Here is a 23,412-nt window from a genome sequence, read left to right as displayed (position 1 = left end):
CTCCAGAGCTCAGCAGTGATGAGGTAATTTTTCTCCTCGCCTGCTGCTAGATGCCTTCCCCTTCTTTATATTCAGCTTCCTCACAGCTCACTGCGTCCTCCTGTAAATATGCTACGTACACATGCTTATCCAACAAAACAGCATGCAACAAATGTTACATGCAGACAAGTCCTTTAAAGAGGTCTTGACCTAAGATGCTTACATATTTCTTAGTCTTGAGTGTTTTGCAAGATACTTTTAACTTTTATTCTTCCTTCTTACATTCATGTTTACCTACCATGCTCTCCCTCGCAAACATTCTTCAATACTGAAGTTGGATTCAGTGTTGAAAGGCTGGACAATTTCATTGAGGTGTTATCAAGAATAATTTAGTTTCCTGCATTGGTCTTCTACTGTAAACCAGTATTTGTGGCCTCTTGAAAATGCTTCTGACCTCTTATCATTCAGAGGACCTCTAGCAACAGTCTGATGATTTTGACGGGATCTCCTGGAGTTTTAGTATTTGGGGTTTTTATTCAGTATTTCCTGTTTTAAAGCCTGTGTTTCTACAACTCTACCTACAAAACACCTAGTGACAGTTATGCTCTATAGTTAAAATGAGCTGGTGAAGAATGCACATCGTGTCAGGTCTTCAGTGAGTACATAAGGGCTTTATATGGATAAGAGGATGAAATAACAACATGCAGCATTTCTACATGCTCATGCCAGTACTTCTGAGGCCTCTCTTTTACAGAGTACGTTATAAATGCCTAGCTAGGCATAAATAAAACATGACTTGTGCTGAAATATAACATATAACTTTCCAAAGAGTTAAAAGCTGTTCTGTGATCATCAGCTACTAATTAAAAATGCATCGGTTCAGCAGGAAGTGTTTGAACGCAGATTTTATTTATCGATCGTGAATGTTTCCACACTAACACAGGATGGCTCCTGTTTCACCTCACCTCCCTAAGCTGCCACGTCCATCATACTCTGCAATGCTGCCTAAAGTACTGCTTTTCTTCTCTCAGTGGTGGCGGGCTTTGTAATTTCAGGATGGTTACACCGAAGTTAGAAGCTGTCAAAGTGTCTTCTCTTTCTATTTTTGTCTGACAATGTGGACTGCTGATCGAGTCAGGGTACGGTTGTTCAGAAGGTGGTTTACAATGGGGACCACTGGGCTGCAGTTGCAAACAGCAGTAACACCAAGGCTGCTGTTGCAGAATGATGTCTCCAAGTATTTGGAGCAGACTCAAAGCAGCTGGGGGAAGCCTCTTACTGGGTTTGAATTATTGCTGACAGGAGCATTTTGTTTCCAGTCCTGCGGCTTAAAGTTTATGACGATACTGAGGATCTTCCGGTGGAACTGATTGTTCAACCGACCGTTACGACTATTCTATGTTTTCTTACTGAAAAAGTACAGGAAAATGGTGATTTTATTACAAACTCTTCTAAGTCTGCACGCACCGGCCTTGGGTATTTCGAACGCCGTAATTCTGGAGTAAGGCATTTCACTCCTCTTCACCAACTCCCTTACACCAAATTAAGCCTTCTCCCCGACCACAGTTACACGCCGTAGCCCGCTGCCCCCTCCCTCGGTCCCAGGTTAAGCGGGCAGGAGGGCGGCTCACCGCGGCCCGGGCAGCCCCGGGGAGGGCGGCCGGCCGGCCCAGGCAGTTTTTAACAGACCCCAGGCCCACGGCAGCGCCCGAACCCCCCTCTGCGGCCCTCGGCGGGGCCTGCGGCGGGGCGCGGGGGCCGCCTTGGCCGGGCGCTGCGGGCCTGCGGGCCGGGCCGGGCCGGGCCGACTCGCCCCCGGGGCCCGGCGCTGCCTGGCAGGCGGCTCGCCCCGCGCCCCCTCCCCGTGGGCCGGGTTACGCGAGCGGCTCGTCCCCCGTCCCCCCCCCCAGCAGCGGCCGCAGCAGCATCTGCGGGGCTCCCGCCCCTGTCTCCGCCCCGCTCCCAGCGCCCGAGAGAGGCAGGCGGTCGGCGGCGGCAGCGCGATAAAGCAAGTTTTGTCTGCTGCCGGGGGGGCGGCCAGGTCCCACCGCCCTCCGCGGTCGCGGCCCCGGCACCATGGCCGCGGCTCCTCTGGGGCAGGCGGCGGCCCCCGCCGCGGCGACAGCCCCCCGCTAAACCTCTCCTCGGCAGCGGCCGCGGCCGCCTCCCCCCCCCCCCCCCGGCCATCCGGGCCGCCACCGCCCGCCGGAGAGCGCGCAGCTCCGCGCCGCTGCTCGACCGCCCGCCCGCCCGCCGAGGAGCGGCGGCCCCCCCGGCCCGGCCCGGCACCATGTGGGGCGGGCTGCACCCCCAGCTCGGCTTGCGCGGCTTTAAGGCGGGTAAGGAACCCGGCGGGGCGGGAGGGGGCGAAGGCAGAAGGGCCCCGCCGCTTCCCTTTCCTCGGCCCGGCTCCTCACAGAGGCGTCTGAGGAAGCGGCTCCCTCCCCACGGCGGGCGGGAAGCGTTACGGGCACCCCCCGGCTCCCTGAGGGGGAACGTGGCGGCGGGGCCTCCCGGAGGGGCCCGGCCGCCGCCGCCTCGGCCCGGGGTCGGCCGGCCGGGGGTGGGGGGGGGCTCGGTGTTGATTTAGCTGGACCTTGTGGCGGATGATAAAAGCTGAGCTTAACCCACATAATCCGTTTCCTTGTCTTGGGCTTCCCCCCCCTCCCCGTTTTGTCGGTGTGCCCTCAGGCAGAGGCTGGAAGTGTGCTTTCCTGTACGCTTTTGGTTTTAAACTTAGACTGCAACAAATCGGTCGAGTCCTATTTTTTTTTTTTTTTTCTGCACCACTTTTCTGTCTCTGGGTTAATTAGAGCCTAGTTCCTGCGGGTTGGCAGGGATACGTTGAAATTTTACGCTCGGAGTTGGGTCGTTACTGGGGAGACATCCTATCTGTAAGCGATGGGCTCACTTTCCACCCTAAAGGCTGTCAAAACCGGCGGAGGAAAATAGGTGAATTGATTGCAGAGCCGTACGAGCGTTACTTTTGGGCAGGTAAGGCTAGGTACCGACTCTTTTGGATGCCCTTTTCGGGATTTGAAAACACTGCCAACTCTATCAACTGCTTTACTCTGGCAGAGTTCCTGCAGATATTTTGTGATATTTTGACTTACTGAAGTAATTGATCACCGTGAAGCTCTGCCGTTGCAAGCGTTGGAATAATTTTTTAAGTGTTGCAATAATTCTTTTGCCTTCAGAAATTTGGATTCGTGTTTTAATTTTGGGATTGCAAAATATGACTGCATAATGCATATACAGTTAGTTGACATATTTAAATGGCAGGATTGTTTTGCTTTCGACTGATAGGGCTTGTCTTGCAAATACAAGAGCTGCTAAGAGGTTCTCGGCAGCTGCCTGAATCTCTATCAAGTAGTCTTATGTTCAGTCCCTATAATGTGAAAGAAGACATTCTTCCCTTTTTCTGTACTATTATTAAGTTATTCATTTTTATGTATAACGTCTTTGCCCTGCTGAAGTGTTGTGATTTTTGGTTTTGTGTGGTTTGTGGTTTTGTTTTTTTTTTTTTTTTTTTTAATGCTTCTCACAAAAGAATGGACTTACCTTATCTTTGTGCTACAGCTTGCAAAGATACTGGGTATTCTGAACACTAGGTGCAGAGATTTCAGTTAATTTGATGGAAACTGCAGGAATTTAGGGTGTTTTAATTCTTGATTATTTGTGTTTGGGGCAGGAATATTAGAAGATTATACCACAAGCACACCCTGCCACTAACTTCAGACTGTTACAAAGATTGTTGGTGTTCATTTTGCATTTGTTTCAGAAAACTTTGGATTGTGCCATTTGTTACAGTGTCTCCCCTTTGGTTTGGGTCAAATAAAAGTGGTTTAGTACTATGTTGCATTTGTCAGCAATTCTGATCAGTCAATTATTGGATGAATGTTTTGTTTGTTTGTCAGAATTGTCTTTAAGATTTGAGAATTAATTTTGTGTATTGCTTTTCTTTACTCCTCCATCCCCTCTTTTCTTTAAATACTCAAGGTTAATATGAAGTTCGAAATGTACGTTTATCTATAGGCGGTAGAAATGTAATGTAGCAAAACTTCTCTAATTTGAAAAATCTCTAATTTGAGATAAGATAGACTAACAGAAGGTAGTGGTTAATTAGAAAGTGGATAAAGCTTTAACCTTGAGATATGATCTGTGCATTGTAATTTCCAACATAGTAGTCCCTTCCTTCATCAGTCTTACTTTGAAAGCGTCGAGAAGCTGTTTCGAGAGGTCCGTAATCCCTCTAAAGAAGAGGAAGTTAATTAGCTCCATGCAGGTATTTTAATGAAGGGATGATGGCTACTAAGATCCTGTGCTGTTATATTATTGCCAGGTTAGGTATTTGGTGTGTTTTCTTGGCTTGTTTGGGTTTTGTTTTGGTTGTTTTTTTTTGTTTTTTTGTGGTTTTTTTTTGAGAAGGAAGCTGTCCATGTGAAAAGCATTTTGTCACGGAACGGTAGCATCCAACTAGGAAGCAGAAGTTTAAGGTTTTCTTTTTCAAGCTGAAGGAGTTTTCCTTTTGCCAAAATATGTTTAATTCTTTTAACAGCAACTACTTGCTATGGATTCTGATTGTCTTTTAAATATTGGTGTGGCAGCATAACAGTTTATGACTTGTTAATTCTTCTTAAGCTGTGTTTTTACTGAAAAGCATTCTATTTTGTTAGTTGTATTTTGGTTATCTATGGATATGGGTATCTAGAAGTCCTATTTCTGTTGAAAATCTTACAATACCCTTACAAAGCTAGGTGCCTACTGAAGAATTCTAACTGTTTACACAGGGGAATTATCAGATTTTCAGTAATAAATGCAAATTAATTCTGTTTTTCTTAAAAATGTAACCAGCAAGGACACTTCTTAGGGAGTATTTAATTTGTGGCCTCCAGTTTTATTCCCTCTTGTAACTCCCACATTGTTCTTACTTTTCAGTTCTATAGGAGTGCATTCTCTGAAAAAAATACACTGTCTTGTTTGCATGCCGCTGAGATTTTTTTCTTTTTTTTAGGTAGGTGCTTCTTGTTTAACCAGTGGATTTAATGACAAAGTTTGCTGCCCATGCAAGATAAATTCAGCTTCTTACAGTCTCAGTACCTGTCCTGAAAAATTAAGTTGCTATTTTTGGAATGTCTATGATTGACTTACAGTCTTTCAGTCTTCTTGTACACATTTAACTGTTTATGAAAACCTTGCAGCATAGTTTATACTTCTATAAAGACAGCAGTTACCCACTATGCTGCAGGAATTTAAATAACTGCAGTGAAGGGCATACAGCATTTCAAGCCCTTTGCTTATTCATCTAGACCATCCTTTGAAATGCACAGTTGGTTAATAACTCTTTTAAGACTATGAAAGTGTTCATCTAGATGTGTTATTCCTCTGGGATTCAGAGTCATTCAGTTAGGCTATGTGTGTTTGACAGATGCCTGTGGAAACAAACACACTTTAAAATGAAAAATAAAGTATTTATTACCTACAGTAAACTGTACCACCTGTAGTCAAGCATCTCTCTGTTGTCCAATATTACCAATGGTTGACCACTACTGAAATCTGGCTGGTAAGAGCTGTTCACATGACAAAAGCAAGAAGTGGTGAAAACTAGAAGTAAGGTGCTCAAAAGGATGTGATTGACACTCCCTAAAAATAGCAGCCTGCATCCCTCTGCTTCTAGAGCCCTGGCAATGTGATCTGTTCATAAGGCAAATCCCAGAAGTTGCCCGTGTTCTCATACTTAACCCTTGTTGGCAGCGAGCATGACACACGTGGGTCTGAAAGATTATTTAATGATGTCATAATCAAAGTGTCAGCAGCAATAAGGTCACAACACATTGTAAGGCCCGCGGGGTGCTGCCTCCTTGGGTTACACATGGACTTCACAGGCAGCTTCACAACACGGCCAGCGTGGGGAGGACGGGGCTGACGACACTCTTTTTTCATCCTTTCTGGGTGGAGGGGGGACAGAAATCCAATGGTTTCATTTCTGTACCAAGTTTTATTGGTCTGCTGTTAGAGGTCTGCAGCTGGGGATGTGACAGCTCTCGGGACATCTTGAGAAGGCAGGTTTATCTTTGCAGGCTAGGCAAGGCACTGAGTGGTGAGTTAGTGTGACCAAGAGTGGACTTCAGATTGTTTACCAGTTGTAAGCGTGCGTGTGTATATATACACGCATATGTATATTCTAATGATTGATTACCCAAGCTTAAAAATGTAATGCTCCAGCTGCAAGACCGGCTGCTAGAATGGCCTTTGCCATCTTTCACAGATCACAATGACATGAAATGGCATTCTGTGGTTGAGTGGTGGTGAATGGGAGTTACTTACTTCCCTTCAAAAACAATGACTTTTTTTTTTTTTTCCCTCCCTCCAGGCAATTCACTTTTATGGACATAGTATCCACTCTTTTAATGTGTACAAAACATGGATGTCATAACTACTTAGCAAGAAAAGAGTGATAGATGTAAAGGTGTATTATGTTGTTGGTCTTAGGGGTTAGCAATTGTTCTAATCTCTTGTATGTTAACTATGTTAAACATTTACTGACTGAATATAGACTTGTGGTTTCAGTAATTCTGTGCTTTTAAAACTTTAATTAAAGGAAGTAGTAATTAGTTTAATGATTTTGAGAAGAATGCATTAATTCTAAACACTTGTACAGACTAAGTATATGGTAAAAAGCGGCCTGAGCCATCATGTCTGCACTAGAGGATGGTGGTGAAGGAAGTGCTAGTTAGGATAAGAGCACCTGTAGTTTCTCCAAAAAATGCCTAGGATTGATGTCCGCCAAATATTGCCCGTTACAGTTGCAAATTATTTAAGCTAAGATTTTGCCAGGCATTTAATACCTGTTAAAGAACCCATTAAAGACCCCATGCATTTCAAAATATAGAAAAGTTGCCAAATGCAATAACAACGCATAGTGGTCAGAATAGCTGAAAGCCTAAATCAAATAGTTTTTGCGTGACTTGAGGTTGTAGGTGATCATCTGCCATTGTTGGAAGCAAAGCCTGTTTGTTGTAGACAGGTTCGTTAAGCGGGATAGTAACTACACTTGTTCAATATCTACTGCTTTGCTTCCTGTACTCTTTGGATGCCTGTTTTTATTATATAACTTGCCTGCGGCTTAATAGTTGGAGAGTTAAACTAATTGACAATTCCTGTGCTGGTTGTTTTTTGGCTGAAAAAGTGCTGACTTGGTTATAGTTGTCAGTAGTCTCTCAGATGCCCAAATTGTGTCTTGGAGTTGCACACTGACAATGAAACAGTCTCATTGTGGTTGTGATTAGCATTTAAAACATGTTCAGTGTGTTTGCTATGTGATTTCAAAAAATGGCTTTCTTGCTGACTTCTGTGGTGGGTTAAACTTAGCTCACTGCCAGATGCCCACCCAGCCGCTCATTCCCCCTCCTCAGCAAGACAGGAGAGAAAATAGGATGGAAAAGCTTGTGCGTTGAGATGAAGACAGGGAGATTGCATACCAGTTACCATCACGGGAGAAAGAGACTTGGCCATGGGGTCGGGCCATGGCAGCTCCTCTCCACGCTCCTTCCTGCTGTTCCCCTGCTCGAGCCTGGTCTCTATAGGGGCTGATGGGGAATCTCTGCTCAGGCGCCCGGAGCTCCCACTCCTCCTCTCCTCCCGCTCTCACCTCTGGGCTTGCAGAGCCATTTCTCACACTTTTTTCCCCCCCTCACTCATTGCTCACAGGCAGTGTTTTGCCCTTCCTTACACATGTATTCCCTGAGGTGCCACCGTCTTGGTTGTGGGGGTCAGCCGTGCCCTGTGGTGGGTGCACTGGAACCCGCCGTGTCCGGCACAGGGCAGCCCCGGCCTCTCATGACAGAGGTCCCCCTCCAGCCCCTCACTATCAAAACCTTGGCACCTGCACCCACTACAACTTCTGAAGAAGGAAGCCAATATGTTTTGAGTATTTCTTTTGGTAGACCTGGAATAATACTGTATATGGCCCTGAAGTTTATTCCTGCCAGCACCGGGGTAAGGTGTGGGAAGGTGTACTGAAGTATAATAAGGTTCTGGTTTTTGTCATAGGCTTCCACATGGGAGTGTCTTGCTGTCTAGGGCAAGTTGAGGAGGTTCTAAACGTGGCACATGGGAGACTGCAGATTGGGTGCAGAGGCCCAGAGGTGGATGGCTGGAGGAGAACATGCAGCAGGGAATAATTTGTGTAAATATGCTCACAAGTGTGCTTAGGTCTGTGTTAGTCCTGACCCATCATCCCTCATGTGCTCTGAAACTGCTGAGCCCTGTGGAGTCGCCCCTGAGGATGCTAGCTTTCCCCGGGCACCATTCTCCACAGCATCTGGCTTGGTTGCCTGAGCTTGAACATCCTATTGATTGCACAGCTACGCTCAAGTGACCTATTTCTCTGCAGCCAGCCATGCTGTAAGTGGCACTGCATCTTTCTGTCCTCATTCTCCAGGGATCTTTGCTGTTTTTTGAGAATCGAATGGCCCCTCTGTAAAAGGAGGCATTAACACAAATAAAAGAAGGGCAAGTGTTGAGATTTTTTTTTCTTCTTTTTTCTTTCAAGGTATGATAGTCCCTGAAATGTCAGAAAACGTGACAGGTAGACTCCTCCTTTTGCCTGAAGGGTTGTATGTGGGTGGATTGCAGGGCATGATTTCATTTTACAGCTAAAATAATCTAGTGGGTAGTTGCTGTACCCACTGGTACCTTCTGGGTACCTCTGCTCATGTATCCTTACTGCTTCCCCGGTGCCCACTGTAGCACTTGTTCAGCCTTATTGCAAGCTAATTTGGGGAGCTGGACCAGGAGAATACTAAAGTTTAATAAATACTGAAGGGGGTTTTACAGTTGCCTGACCCTGGTGTGAGACATTGCTGCAGGAAGCGTCTATGCTGGTATCAGGCGGGTGCAGAATATCTGGAGTCAAATGGGTTGGCTCTTCAGTCAGCTGATGGATAGTGGAAGAATGTCCTAGCACAATCCTGCTTCACTGCTGATGACATCAGGAAGTATATAGTTAATCCTCAGACTTACCGTGAAGGCCAAGAAAGATTAAGAGAGAGGATCAGGAAAAAGTGACATTAATTCCACTGGACAGTGTAGCTTCCACCAATTAGTGGACTTGCATACAGGTTGAAACGGGTCCAGAATAATGGATAATGACTGGAGAGGTAGTAGGGGCCTATCTCAGTCTTGCTGAGAAAGGGCAGCGCAAGTAGTGCCCAGGAAAGGTCATGCTGCTTCTTCATTGATTAAAATACCTAAAGTAGACTTAGCAAATGCAAGTAGAAAATGATGCTTTTCAAACTTTCAGCTTCCTAATATGTTAAGAGACTGGTGGTGTAGGATTCAGACAAGAAGCATTCTTGAATCGTCCTGGAGTCAGATCTGAGATTCCTTATAAGGTATCCTTATGTTTTTAATGTCTGCTTTACTCCTTTTGTAGCCTAGTTTCCAGATGGTGTGGAAAGCTGCAACTTTTTCAAATGTTTCAGAATAAATAAGACTTTTTTTCAAGTCTGTATTTCTTTAAAATATGCTATCTTCTCTCCTGAATGCCTACCCTACAGCAAAGCTATTTATACCTTTTGGCAATTCTGAACCTTTGGAGACATTCTTCCCGTTGAGAATTAATGCTTTGTATAAAAGTTCAGTGACTAGCACTGATCAAAGGCCTGATAGTTCTGTGGGTAATAAGAAAACAAAATGGGAGTATAGTGACCCAGCTAGAAGTACTAAAAGGCATTGAAAATACCATTACTTAAAATTTTATCACTTTTGCTGTAGACTTTATGGGAAACAAAGCTAACAGTTGCTATCTTAACCTCTTTCTGTTCACTTCATCATCCAAAATACCAAACTGATTGAATAAGGGCTTTTTTTGTGGTCAGTAGAATTATTGCAATGCAAAGTTTTACCTCAAAAGTGATTGTAGTTGTGAAGATGGAAACGCAAGAAGTACTGATTTTGACTGGAAGTATCCTAGGTAGGGTTGATGGTGTACAGTGTGAAAGTTTGTTAGGTTTGTTTTTTTTTTTTTACTACTGCTCTTTTGTTTTAAATTCCAGAGTAGTGTCCTTGCTTATATTGAATAGGTGTGAGTGGAAGCTGAGAAGCTGAGTTTGGGGAAAAGTTGTGCCTTGTGACATAAACATTGGAAGTTTTAAGGAAAATCTCCTAATGACTTAAGTGAAGCCAGAATTTCATCTTTTAACCCAAATATAACAAAGTGGGAACTCCCTTACATGATGTGCATACTTCTGTTAGCACGCGCTGAAACTGTAGTCTGGAGGCTCGATCTCTGGTAAGGCCATGTTAAAGTATATTTTGTTGTGTGTATAATGCACATTAGACCTCTGAAAAATGATGGAAAAAATCCTAGCATTGTTATACTTGGGCAAAATGTTTCAGTGAAGTTTTTTTTTTTTTTTTTGTCTCTGTCTTCACCATTTATTTTAGCATCAAGGATCTCTTTAGATCTGATATCTGATTACAAGGAGAGAGATTATGCTCTTTTTTGAAAAAAGTAAGACTGCTAGACTCCTTTATTTGATCCACTTTGCGAAGTGTGGGAACTGCTTAAAACCATTTAGTATTTTTTGACTCATTGTAGCAGCTGTGATTACTTCACTTTTCCCCATGCATAGGGGAGATTGAATTAACTCTTTAAACAGAAAGAGGGAGGACAAAGGTAGTTTGGTAAGAAAAATGTTGAAATGACAAACAATTTGGAGAAAAACTTACCTGATTATGATTTTGAATACCAATAAAGCTAAGCTGCAAGAAGGGCTGATACAGATGATAATCTGTGATCATTAGCTTTTTTTGATCGAAGGATTCAGCTGATCACCTACAAGTGCACAGCTTTTTAACAGGCTCTAGGAGCTCACTGCATGTCCTGAGGGCTGTTTGAAGTTTGTATTAACTGTAAGCATAACTTAATGTGTTTATTTTCCTAGACGTTCCCCTCTTCATATTATAACTGATATACTTTCCAAGTTTAAAAGGTAGCCTTCTCCTCTGCAGTTACTATATGGAAGTGAATGGAAACTAAGAATATCATTTTGTGTTTCTATGGGGTGAATAGTGCATTGAGTCCAAAGACAAAGAGGCAAGCCAGCATAGCAGGCATGAGGTAATACATGTAGTCTGTGTGCCAAATGTGAAATAAGAAACATCTGCACTTTGTATTTTGAAGTTCTGTTTTATGCAAATACTCTATCTGGAAGTGGAAAACTCACAGGAGTGCCATCAACAATTGGACTGAATTCCTGGTCTTGCTCCTGTCAGTGATGAAATGAAAGCAAACCTCTTCCTTTCCTGACAAGGGTAGGAATTTCATCATTGGGTTGATATCAAATAACTACAGGTAAATGCTGCCTGTATGAAAATTATAAAGTGTGTTACAAATTTGAGTTCTTGTTTTACATACATACTTTCTAGAACAGAAATCGGGGATACCGAGTCCATTATTACATACTGTGTCAGTCTAAGGATTTTGTTACCTTTTTAGCTAGCAGAATGCTGTGTTGAACGTGGCTTTCTGCTAGTTGAACAGATTTTGTCCTCCACAGTGAAGCCAGCGGAGACTTATGCCTATCTTGCTGCAGTTTAGAATCTGCCTTAATGTGCAGTTTGGCAGTAGGGATAAGCCTAGTTACTAGCTGGTTGCTGGTAGGCATCAGAAGTGTGCCTGGACCTCCCACTCCCTCCTTGGCACTGCTTCTAGTCTGACTCCTTGCTGAGCCAGTTTAGGAAATCAAATTAGCAGATAACCTTTTTTGTAAGCAGGGACAGTTTGTTCCTGAACTGCTTTCTGTAGGGTGTGGAGTGGCAGGGCTTATGCTGGGGAAGCAAAAGCGAGTATGTGGCTGAGAAAGGTGACCAGCCTTTGCGTAGCAGCTGACCACTAGATCTGATTAGCTTTAATGTCAAACAGCATTCTCGGCTCAAACCCATTTTAACCAGTGGCATAAGCTTGCCAGCTGGACTCTTTGATGGAAAGACAGAGCTGGGCACCTCTTCCTTTCTATTCTGGCGTGGAGGGTTGGTAGAGTGTGAGCTACCTGATTATGTCTTCAACTGATGTATTTATTGTCCTTAGTTCCCATTCTGTCTTCTAGGTTGCATACTTCCCTGCACAAGAAACTTTGTAACTTGTTGCACAGTGCCATACACATTTGTGAAGTCATAAAAAATTGTAACTTGTGAAAGTTCACACTGAAATACTGTTGTGTATAGAAGACAAATGTTTTATAGCTATAACTATCTGTGATGAGAGATTGTACATTTAGGCACTTCGGGGGGGGGGGGAGTGGGAAACTAACGGTTTAACTTTTATTAAGGAATTACAGAGGCAAAAGAAGCCAGAGGTTAGGTGACGTAGTCTACTTAAAATTTAGCTCTCTTAAGAAATTGGATCACAAGTTTATATTTCTTAAAATAAGACCCTAGTCAGGTTCTTCTAATTGATACTGCCAGTCAGGCTTATGTTTACTTTGAGGATTGTATTTTGAGGATTTTCTTCGTTGGGTTTCTCTCTTCTACTTTCATTTTTCTCCATTACTTTTTTATGATGTTTTTCTCTCTCTAGTAAGTGATTTCTTTGCACGTGAATAGTACAGAGGACAGGCATGGGCCTTTCTATGCCAGGCAGTATGTTATCAGACTGTACAAGTAAAAATGCCAGTAAAAAGGTGTCTCTCAATGTTCATTTGCTTAAACTCTTGTGTTACTGTTTCTCTTTCCCTGCTTCCCTCTATATCTGTACATTTTTATCTTTCTTCATACTTAGGATTACTCAGTTTCCAACTGAAAAACTAGGAGATCCTAATTAAATAGCTTGCAGGCTCTGTCAAGAAAGCACACTAATAAAGGATATGAGTCCTCAGGATGAATCATACTTTAGCTATCTGACATTGTAATGTGCTTTTAAGAAACCGACATGTAAAAATTCAGTAGTTGGGGCTGTCATTTCATCCCACTTTGCCCTGCTCCTCTTTGCACTTAGATTAAGCTGTATCATCCACCTACTCTCAACTGCATTGATGTGAGAGGAGGGACTAGAACCTTCTGGTACCTCAGTTCACAGCCAGCTGGAAGAGCCATGAGCTCCCACCACCTCCAGAGTGTTTGTGAAAAGGGTCCTGAAACTGTTGCCTGGCCACCTTCCCTGAAAGCATTAGAAACACTCTCTTACCAGTGTACTGCTCACCTCGGAAGAGAAGATGTTGTGTTGTAGACTTGGAACTTGTTTTGGATGTTTGTCTTAATAAAAGTTGCATTGTGTTTTGTGGAAGGATCCTAGAGATTAAGTGCACCTAGTAAATATTTTTCTAGGTGTCAGAGTTGGGATGCCAGTTTTTTAATGTTATTTTCAAGAGTATTTATTTGTCCATGTAAGTTTATTTTTGCCTGTGTCTGCAAGGAACCCATATGTGCCTGGTTCTCTTTATTGTGTCAGGATATCAGATTGAATGAATCCAGCTTATCTTTTGCTTCACCTTTGATTGAAGGAGGCTGCTGTTGCACCATTCTATCAGCTGTCAGCTTTTTTTTAAAACCTATATAAATATGTTAAAGTATGACATCTGCTCTTGTGTCTATTTTTCGGAAAGGGTTTTTTTGCATTTTAAATTTCCCTGCCTCCATTTCCTTTTCTCACTATTTGTGTTGTTTTTCCAGCAGTTGAAAAAAATAAAGTATTTATTGGCAAGGAATTGTTGTGCATGAAACGTGCACCAAAGTGAGGTTTTCTTTAATCTTTCAGCAGTAATGATGTTGCAGCTATGATGAGTAAACATAAACGTTTTCCAACTGAAGTAAGTTTATTCCTACAATACAGCAAACAGTTCACTGAGAGACCATTTGTGGGTTTGTTTGTAGACTTTTCCTTTTGAAGAGCTGTGTGGTTACTTAGCCCTGTGGGACAGAGAGAAAGTGCAAAAGAGAGGCTGTGAAACCTTGAAGGATTCGGGGTGGGGGGAAGAAGTTGCAACTGGGATAAGTTCAGCAATGTCAGAGGACTGTATGAGTAGGCATGGGGGAATGGGGTTGAAGGTGGGTTGACTTCTTTCAAAATACTATCGTATGATCTTCTAGCATAATTAGTAGGGTTTTGGGTAAAGTTGTTGATGGTGAGGGTGAACCAAATAACTTTGGCAGTGTGTTTGGGCTGAAATGCTGACTTGCTTTCCTTGAAAGAGCTTCAGGCAGGCTTCAGTGCCATCGTGGCATGAAACATTATTGTACAGTGTGGTCACATCTGTGATGACTAGAATGAGCTTTGCGTAGCTGTCAGTTTTGATAGTACTGTAGTGAGATGTCCCCTTCAGAATCCTTCGACTGTATAAATTTACACTGGCTGTCATGGGCGATTCACTGCAGGTCACAATCTTATGTCAAAGTCATGGTGTGGAATAGAAAAATCAGTATCCTTAAAGTTAGGATGTATCTGCTGTGGAACTCAGTTAAGTCTTTTGCTGTTGCTTTCCATTCAGCATCTAGGTAAAATAACAGTATCATAGCTGTCACTTAAAATAATACTTTTTACATCCAAGCATGTTAGAGGTATTTTAGGAACCAAATATAAAGATGGTGGTGGTGGTATTATTTTGTATATGTAGATCATGTGGGATCTGTGCATGCCACTGAAATTAGGAGTGGTAATGATCCAGAATTATCTAGGTGCCGTCTTGCCAGCAGTAGCTGACGGCATTCTGTAATACACAGAAAAAGATACATGTTTTTGTGGAGTGAAATTTCAACAACTGTTATCTTTTAATAAATAATCTACTTCCTGCACTTTATATACTTAGTTGTTAACTGATCTGTTTTAAATGCTTAGGCTGGAGAAACAGCACTATGTTGGTATATTTAACTGGCCAAATTCAAGGATGCAGTCAACTGTTTGTATAAACAAGGCTCCTTCTGAGACTTGTTTGGGATTTTGCATGTATTTTATTTGTCATGTTTGTTGTTGGAAATTATAGCCAGGTGGGATGACACTACTTTTGTTTCTCTTCTATTAAATCCTATGAAAGGCAGATTTTCCTGACCCGGTAAGGAATGATCATAGTCAGATGGTAATATGCAATTTAGCAGCACAAGTATCTATTAGAAATTTTTCCTTACTTTTCTTGCCCCAGTCTGTATTTTGGGCAGATGGTTGGTAGCTGTTGATTGGCAGGTTTGAGATTAGAGCAGCAGGGTAAAGCAGGTGTGCTAGCTGAGCGACATGGGGATTCCTGTGTATCTTCTCCCCTCCACTTGTTCTTTCAGTGTAGGCTGTTTGCTGCATGAAAGATCATGTATTTACAGAAAGCTGTTGAAAAGGAGATGGGGAGCATGGAACAGGGTGCATAGCAATTGGTGATTCTTCAGGACTTGGCTCAGAAGGTCAGTTTCAAATAATGAAACTAATAAATGAATTTTTAAGTAATGGCTTGGACTGATGAGGTTTGTAAGGTCTTATTTTATAGGCTATGTTTCCTTATTGCAACTTGGATAATTACCTTCCCTCAACAATGGGAATGGGGTCTGCTCTCTGGCACTTTGAACTGGGTACACATGACTTTCTGTTGAGACTTAATTATTGAGTCTGTTTCTGCTATCTCATTGCTTTTATTTGGCCATTTATTGGAGTGGGTTCAATTAGTTTTGAAAAGCTCTTTTTCATGTAGACAGTTTATTTTTGTAATGGCCTTCTATTGTGCAGAATCACTGTTAGGTCAGCAAGGTAAAACAATGAGGCGGATACACCATGAAACATTAAAAAGTGTAGTCTTGTGGAATATGTCTTTAGCTATCTTTTTAAAAAAATGCAGCACATTTAATGTCAGTCAGGACCTCTCTGGGAAGCAAAGAGAATGCTTTTCTTGAAGTGGTCACGTGCAACCATGTTCTGTTGGCGCATCTAAAATAGGTTAAAAAATGCACACTGTTTACCTATTCAAATTCTAAACCAATACTCCTTCTTGGGACATGTGCCTTTTGAATGCAGAGGCTGCTCCTGAACGGTAAAAGCCCAGTGGGTGAGAAAACGAGACCATTCCGCCCCATCCCAGCCCCCATCCATGCCTCTGGCACTGTGGGCCCACTCCTGCTGTGCGCAGCGGGCTGTGGGTTACGAGGGATGCTGAGCAGGAGTGCCCGAGTGAAGGGACCCTTCTGGAGCCCAGAGCATCGTGCGGAGAGACTTGACTATTTCCCTGGAGAGCCAGATGGGATCTGGCAGGCACGTGCTGAGCCAAAGCTAATAAACTCTTGCTGGCCTCATGCTGATCTGTGTGTAGGTATGGCTGTGTACCAGCGCTTACCTCTTCAGGGCTAGCGGCTCACGGATCAGGCTTCGTGTGTTAACTTGGAAATGCTGAACTGCCCCTGGATGCAAAGGTGCCCCGGGAAGTGTTGCACTCATTCTGCGTTCTGCCAGCAAGTCCTCCTGGACCTGTGCTTCAGCACCACACTTGGGGCTTGGTGTGTCCCCAGGCTGTCTGCGTGTAGGTGTAAAATTGGGAATATAGTAGGGTGTTTTGTGATGCTTTTTATTTCCTCAACTGACAGTACCTATAGAGATCCCAGTGGGGATGACTGCCTGCCCCATCTAGTAAGTTAACCCTTTTTGCCAAGTCTAGTTGCACTGTATTGTTGCATCTTTTGGGGTATATTGCAACAATTGGAACATGAGAGAGACGGAGATGTTAGGATAATCTTTGCACGGACTTTGCACGGAGGGTGGTTAAATGCTGGAACAGGCTGCCCAGGGAGGCTGTGGAATATGTGTCCCTGGAGGTGTTCAAGACTCAGCTGGGCGCGGCCCTGAGCAGCCTGATCTAATTAGCCTTGCTTTGAGCTGGGAGTTAGAGTAGATGACCTCCGAATGTCCTTTCCTAAGTTACTCTCATTCTGTGGTATTTTTAGCTTTTATTCCTCAAAGTTCCACTGTAGTGAAAAGTATCTCTCCCTTTTGGGGGGGCTGCATATGGATGGTAATAGGTCCACATACTAAACATTTGTCTAACCAAGAGATCTGAAGAGTTTGACACTTAATACTGTGTTGATTTAATGTGCAGTAGTGGTAGCATTATCTGCTGCATTTCTTTTAACACTTGTTTAATGCCATAAAAGCTGAAATGTCATCAAAGAGTTGTATTGTGGAGAACAGCATAATATAATAAAGGGTAAATGAAACTAAATTTCTCTTCTATAAATGTATTTTAAATGTCTCCTAAATCAGAACTGTCTCTGACTTAATTAGCTCGGGTTCCCATAAGTCAACTTTACTCTGGCTGGAATAACTTGATGCAGCTTGAGAAGTGTGAAGTGGAACCCTTGCGGAAAGTAGACCTATTTTGAGGGAGGGATGAAAAAATCATTGCTCCCAAAGCAGCCGGAGTGTTTAGTGAAAAATGTGCTGGATGGTAGGAGAGGAAGAAACGTCCCAATTTCCCAGTAGCTGTATGCAAAACTATCACGTTTCAGTACGTTAGATAATGACACGGAGAGGGTGGTTTGAAGAATGACACCTGGAGTGGTATTCGCGTAGGATCTTGTCTGGGACCTCCTTACGGGGTGTGATGGGTGAGCCATGGCCAGTCACGTTCATGTCTGGCTCCTCTGGTCTTCTGTTCTGCTGCCTCACCCTTGGACTTGAAAGCTACTCAATGGCATAATTAAGAGTTAAGAGACTTTTGGACAGGAAAAGCAAAAAGTTTAAGGAAGAGAAGGAAATACATTGCACAAGGTATGGCTAAAGTAGAATAAAGGGGAAGGAGAATGGGGTGATTCTGAAGACGGTGAGAAAAGATGGGAAAATGTGTTAAAGGGAAGAAGATGCAGTAACCTCAAAGGAGAATGAAGTTGAGACAAATGAGATGGACAGGCATATCTAAGACCTCCAAGAACCTACTTAAAGTAGATTGTCTTAGATGTCCTGATACAGTTAAAAGTGCATACAGTAAGGAAGCATGTACTGTATTCCTCAATTCACAAGTGGCTTGGCGAGCAGCTGTTATCACTCTGGCTAGTAGGTCTAGTGGTTTGGCTGCTATATGGGGAGTATGTATGTATACATATATTTGTGGGGGAGGTTATATATGTATATACACCCGCATATACGTATTGTTACATTCTTTTCTAAACTATTTAATTTACTGGGAAACAAGTACAGCTAGAAATAGCAATGATCTGCAGATGTCATTACAGAGGCAAATTGCTGTTATGACTTTGGATGGACATTGCTGAAAGTGTTTAAATGACCTAAAAATAACCACATGTAGCATAAGAGACATTGTATGTGAACTGATACTTCTTCATGAGTCATTTCCTGCTGAAAGTGTTATGCAAAGCTAACTGCTAGAGGGGGTGTATGTATGTGATTATATATAAAAATCAAGAGCAGGCAGTGCTTTTTTCCCAAAGTTCTTTATGTGGCTCCGCTGGTTTGGTGTGTGAACATGGTGATCAGTATTCTGCCTATACACAATGCTCAGATTTAGATACTCGTTATTGGAAATTCTGATGGCCCTCTGGGGTTGTACCCTGTAGTGTATTTTCCCTTGAGACTGACTATAAAGTAGGCCACACGTTCTCAAAAATTCCTTGAACAGAGGAACTGTTTGCTGCTCTGAGTTGTGATTTAAAATTTAATATTTTAACGATTATTTAAATAAAACCCAACAAATGAATCAAACCACTAGATGGATAGATGTCTCACAGTGACTGCTTGTGTGCAGCTACTCTGTGGCTGCTTGAGTTGGTAGTTTGTCTTTTGATAACTGAAAACTACTGGTAACAATGAAACATAATGAATTACTTTAGATATCAGTGTTAACGATTTCATTGCTGGCTTGATTTTATCACCTACGTCATGTGGTTTATGCACAGTTGGAAATGACTGTGTTTCACTGGCCAGTTTTTCAACTGGTTTCTGTCCTAAAATTTGTTAATCTCTGATTGTATTTAAATGCTTGCAATGCAAAATTCTGCTGTGAGTTGAGAATCAGTTCTAGGATAGGAATCGTATGATAAATGTCTTACTAAAGTTAGTGCAAGAACAGTTTAAGGGTCATGTTTTTAAATTGTAAAAATGTATTTACTGGAACTTTTGGGGAAGCTTCTACCTAGCAAAAAGATGTTAATTAAAACAAACAAACAAAAAACCCCAACCAAACCAAACCAAAAAACCACCACCGAATAAACAAAACAAACAAAACCCCAGACATTAGCACAGAGTCTGGCTCAAACCTGAACTATCAAACATAGGATTCAGTTTTCATCTTGACCGATATTTTGTTGTTGACTTCTGTACTGTATCTGTAATGACAGACTTCTGGCTTCCTTCTTTATAGGCTCAGATTATTCCTCAGTGGGATGGTTACCTGGTACTGAATCCCTGTGGCAGTCCACAACTATTTCATCAAGCAGTCAAAGCAATCCTGTCAGAAGACACAGTATAGCTTCCGACAGCGGGGACACTGGGATTGGTACCTCCTGTTCTGATAGTGTGGAAGGTGAGTTGACGCTTAAGTTTTGGATGTTTCTGAGAGAGGAACCATCCAAAAATGTTGTAAAGGTATGTTTCCCAAAATAACAGTACTTTTCCAAAGCTGTTGAGCGCATGCAGTTTTTTGTTTTCCTGGCTGGCCCAAGTAATTATTTTGGTGAGGTTTAATTAATTTACTTCTGCATGAGTTGTGTGCATTAACTTGCATTTCTGCCACAAAGCTGGTACTTGTGTTAGATCTTTTGATAATTGCAGTTACAAGAAGTGCCAGATTTATACGGAGAAGTAATATCCTGTACTGTGAACAAGTGGTAAAAGCAGAAAAAACTTTTGAGGGAGTTGATGAAAAGACAATGCTTTATGGTATTCATTGTGTGTTTCAGCAAAGAAAGGTTACTCATTGGGGCTGGGAGGAAAAAGGGGTGTGTTGTCTTCTCATATCTTTCTTCTGGTGGGAAATATGTTTACATGTTATTGCATGGCATTTGACAGATAGTCCGTGATCTTTAAGGAGAATCAACAGTATCTAAAGGTTGTTAAAACTTAGTTTGGACTAACTCATGATTACTGAAAGCTGATCTTATCAGGGAGGGGTTCAGCCTCTAGGGTAGCAGCATCTCCATAACTTTGGCACCCTCCCTATGGAATGTGTCACTGTAATTAAGCCTGAAAGAGAGAGATGAGGCAGTAATAAGGCTTGAGGTTTTCTTCTTGCACAGCCTTATTTCCCAGTAAGATTGTCAAGACGGAGGTAAGGACAGTGGGACTGTGATATATTTTTCTCTAGTGCCTTTCTGTGCCTGGTAAATTTTTCAGAAGGGGTAGCTGAAATGAGGAAGAACAGGAAGAATTAGTAGAAATTAAGTAGGGAATGCTGGATCAATGTAAGAGACAGAAGTCTCTATAGGGGGGCTGAACATTCCTGAGAGTCCTGAATGCCTCAGAGTTAAGTCTGTCAGGCCTCTTTGCACATGAGGAAATCCTTTCCACCCTCTTCCTGTTGCATCTGTCAGTTGGAAAGGAACTCCCCAGGAGAGTCCTCATAGCTTTCCTTCTGCTTACTTTCATTTCTAAACCTTCATTGGCTCTGGCAAAATAAAGGTTTTACTCAAATATGCAAATGCATGGGTGTAAAACTGAAATAGTAAATGGTTATTAATGCAGAAGCCTTACTGCTTTTTCTTTTCTTTTTTTTAAGAGATGCAAGGGGAATAAAGCGCTCTCATGGTGTATATATATAGATTTACAATCAGACTCACCCACGTGTTGTCCAACAGTATTTTCAGGTGCAGCATTTGAATTAAAAACACGCTCTTCCCTCCCCCCTCTTCGAGGGCTTCCCCATTTGAGGGGTGAGAGGAAATGAAACAGCACCTCCTCATCAGATGTTCTCCTGGCTCCAGAGGAGACCAGAACAACTGTTCTGGGGGGGGGCAGGGGGACGTATGGCACACTGATACAATCACAAGTTTGATAGGCATTTGTTACCAGTTAACTAATAGCTCTGTCCATTTGCATGCTTTTAATAGATCAGTTACAGCTGCTTTTGGGGTTTCTCAAAGTAAAATAAAGAAGGGAAAAGTTGCAACAACAGATAGTTCATAAAGTTTGTGCCTCTGGCCAATGCTTGACAAGGGTCAGTTCTACTGTATCCTTAATGTTACTGATTTTTCCGCCACCTTGTTTGAAAAACTTCCAGTGGCAGAAAAGAAAATGTTGGGGGGGGAGGGGGGAAGGGGGGAAACCTAAATGTAAAATGAAAGTTAATGGAAGGAGCTTATGACAGGCTTGGAAATTGAACCTAAACATACATTTTTAGTGGAAAGTGCTGTTGCTTATGATACCTAGTTGTCTGCATCTCTCAAGCTGCCCCCTCCCCACATCCATGAAAAGAAGAGAGTATCATCATGATCTGTGGGACTGCCAGGCCAGACTGGTAATTGCAGACTTGATGCTGGCCATCTGCTCTCAGTGTGGTGCTTGGGAAGAAGCCCCTGGGGATTTTTCAGAGGGGGATTTTTTTCACAAGTCAGCAAATCATTACAATTTTTAACAATGCTCAGAGAATGAAATGTGGCCTTGCCATTTCCTTTCTATTACACCTACTAAAAATTAAAAACTTAATTTCAGAGTTAACATCTGCTTTAATTCTGGAAGTTGCAAGTGAACTCATTTGTACAGATGTGTCGTTACTCATAAATATGCTGGTGCAGGGAATGGAGCTCTGATGCATTTAAAATCTGTTTTTACTGCTTTTCCTTGCTTCTTAAATGTTCCTTCACATTTACCTTCTTAGTCATATGTCATTTCAGGAGCACTCCTTCTTTTTGCAAGTGCAGGGTTTAAAGAATAGTGCCAAGGAGCTCTTGTGTTTGGCTCAACCCTATATGGTTTGGAGGGGAGATGGGTTTTGACAAAGACAAGAGGAAGAGCAATCTTGTAAGTTAAAATGTATTCTGTTGGTTGTCTGCATATTATGTTGTGCAAAGGCAGGAAAACTAGGAAATGAAATAACTAGTGGAGTTTCACTGTTGAAGTTGAGCAATGCTGATGTGCACTGGGGGAAGCTGAGGAGAGAAATTTAGAAACCTTAAATGTGGGGATGTCAGTTTGGGTAGAATAGATCTAAAACTTTTAATTGAGTGCTCTTCATTTAAGGATAAAAAGGCATTTTATCTCTGTAAACTGCAGTTAATGTGGTTGGATTTTTTTGTTTGTTTGTTTCCTGTCAGTAACTGGTTCTGCATTCAGATCGGCTTTTGAGTGAGATAAAAATAATTACTGTATTCTGTATGGAGCAGGAGGAAAAGATTTTGATATGGTCATTTCCAGGTTCTTTTCTTTTTAAACTTACCTCTACTTGTAAGTCTACTCTGTTATTACTATTTTCAACGTACCCTGCACAAGTCTGACTGAATAGTTTACTATTTGGCACTGATTGTAGCTAAGTCTTCAGAAAAATCTCATACTCTTTGTTAAGAAATATGGTGGAAGTGAAATGTAGAGCCCTATGAAACTGTTGAAAAGTTCCTGCATTTCTCGTAGAGTAGGAGGTTGTGTTCAGGATGAATTGTGTGGAAGAAAAGGTTTTAGTTGGTGGCCAACAGCTGATCAACTATCAGTGAAGACTCTCTGAATAGGCTTGTTCTTGTTTCCCTTCTCACTGGCAACTCTGAAATCCGCAGACATAACATTTGTGGCTTATGCTTACAGGGACAAAAGATAGCTCCCAACATAAAAAAGCTAACAGCTGTGATACATGTAGGTCTTTAGATTTAGGTTGTCTTTTAAACTTCAGACTTTGACCAAAAGATTGTTGTGACTATTCCACATCTGAAGTGAAAAGAGAAAACAAGGTCAAGGGGAGATGGGCGGCAGAAAAAAGCCTCTCTTGTAATGGAGAAATGCAGATATAAAGTTCTGAAAACTTTCAGTTACAGGATCTTGTGTCTTATCTTTGTGCAACTCAGAAGTCTTTCAAATGTTAGCAGATTGTGGTAAGCTTCTAAATTATGACTTCTCTAATTCTCTGTCTACATAAATGAATAGTCTAGATTAAAGTGCTTCTCTTGCAACTTAGAGTGTCTGTTAGGAAAAAAAGCATGGGATACTGTATGGAAATGTGCAGTGCATTCATGAGGCATGATGTTTCCTATTCTCCATCAGCAATAATAGCATTTATACTTTTACAGTTTTTAATAACCATTGTGACACTGTGCCAGTCATCCATCAGTCTCTGTATAACCATTCTTTCAGTACCACTTACATAAGAATCATAGACTTCATGCTTTAAGCATTTTTGAGACTACACCCCTGGTAGAAATGTTGATTTAAGATGGATGGGTAATAGTGTCTCCTTTTTTATAGAAATCTGAAAAAGCATGGTCTGTTCACAATTTAAAAGGCTGTTCCATAGCTATATGTAGAGGTTGCCTTTG

General features: G+C 42.2%; 1 protein-coding gene across 1 annotated transcript in view; it reads left to right on the top strand.

Moving 5' to 3' along the window:
• The first annotated feature begins 1,948 nt into the window (after positions 1 to 1,948).
• Positions 1,949 to 23,412, top strand: part of CEP85L (centrosomal protein 85L) — a 121,976-nt gene continuing 100,512 nt past the window's right edge. Inside the window, exons 1-2 of the mRNA XM_075046837.1 lie at positions 1,949 to 2,318; positions 19,320 to 19,481. Of these exons, the coding sequence (XP_074902938.1) occupies positions 2,270 to 2,318; positions 19,320 to 19,481 (211 nt within the window). The 5' untranslated portion in view covers positions 1,949 to 2,269. The remainder of the gene's footprint in view (positions 2,319 to 19,319; positions 19,482 to 23,412) is intronic.

The sequence above is a fragment of the Buteo buteo genome, chromosome 15 (genome assembly GCF_964188355.1).
Source record: "Buteo buteo chromosome 15, bButBut1.hap1.1, whole genome shotgun sequence".
In the NCBI taxonomy this organism is placed as follows: domain Eukaryota; kingdom Metazoa; phylum Chordata; class Aves; order Accipitriformes; family Accipitridae; genus Buteo; species Buteo buteo.
Note: the sequence above shows the minus strand (reverse complement) of the source record. Positions and strands in the feature narration are given on the sequence as shown.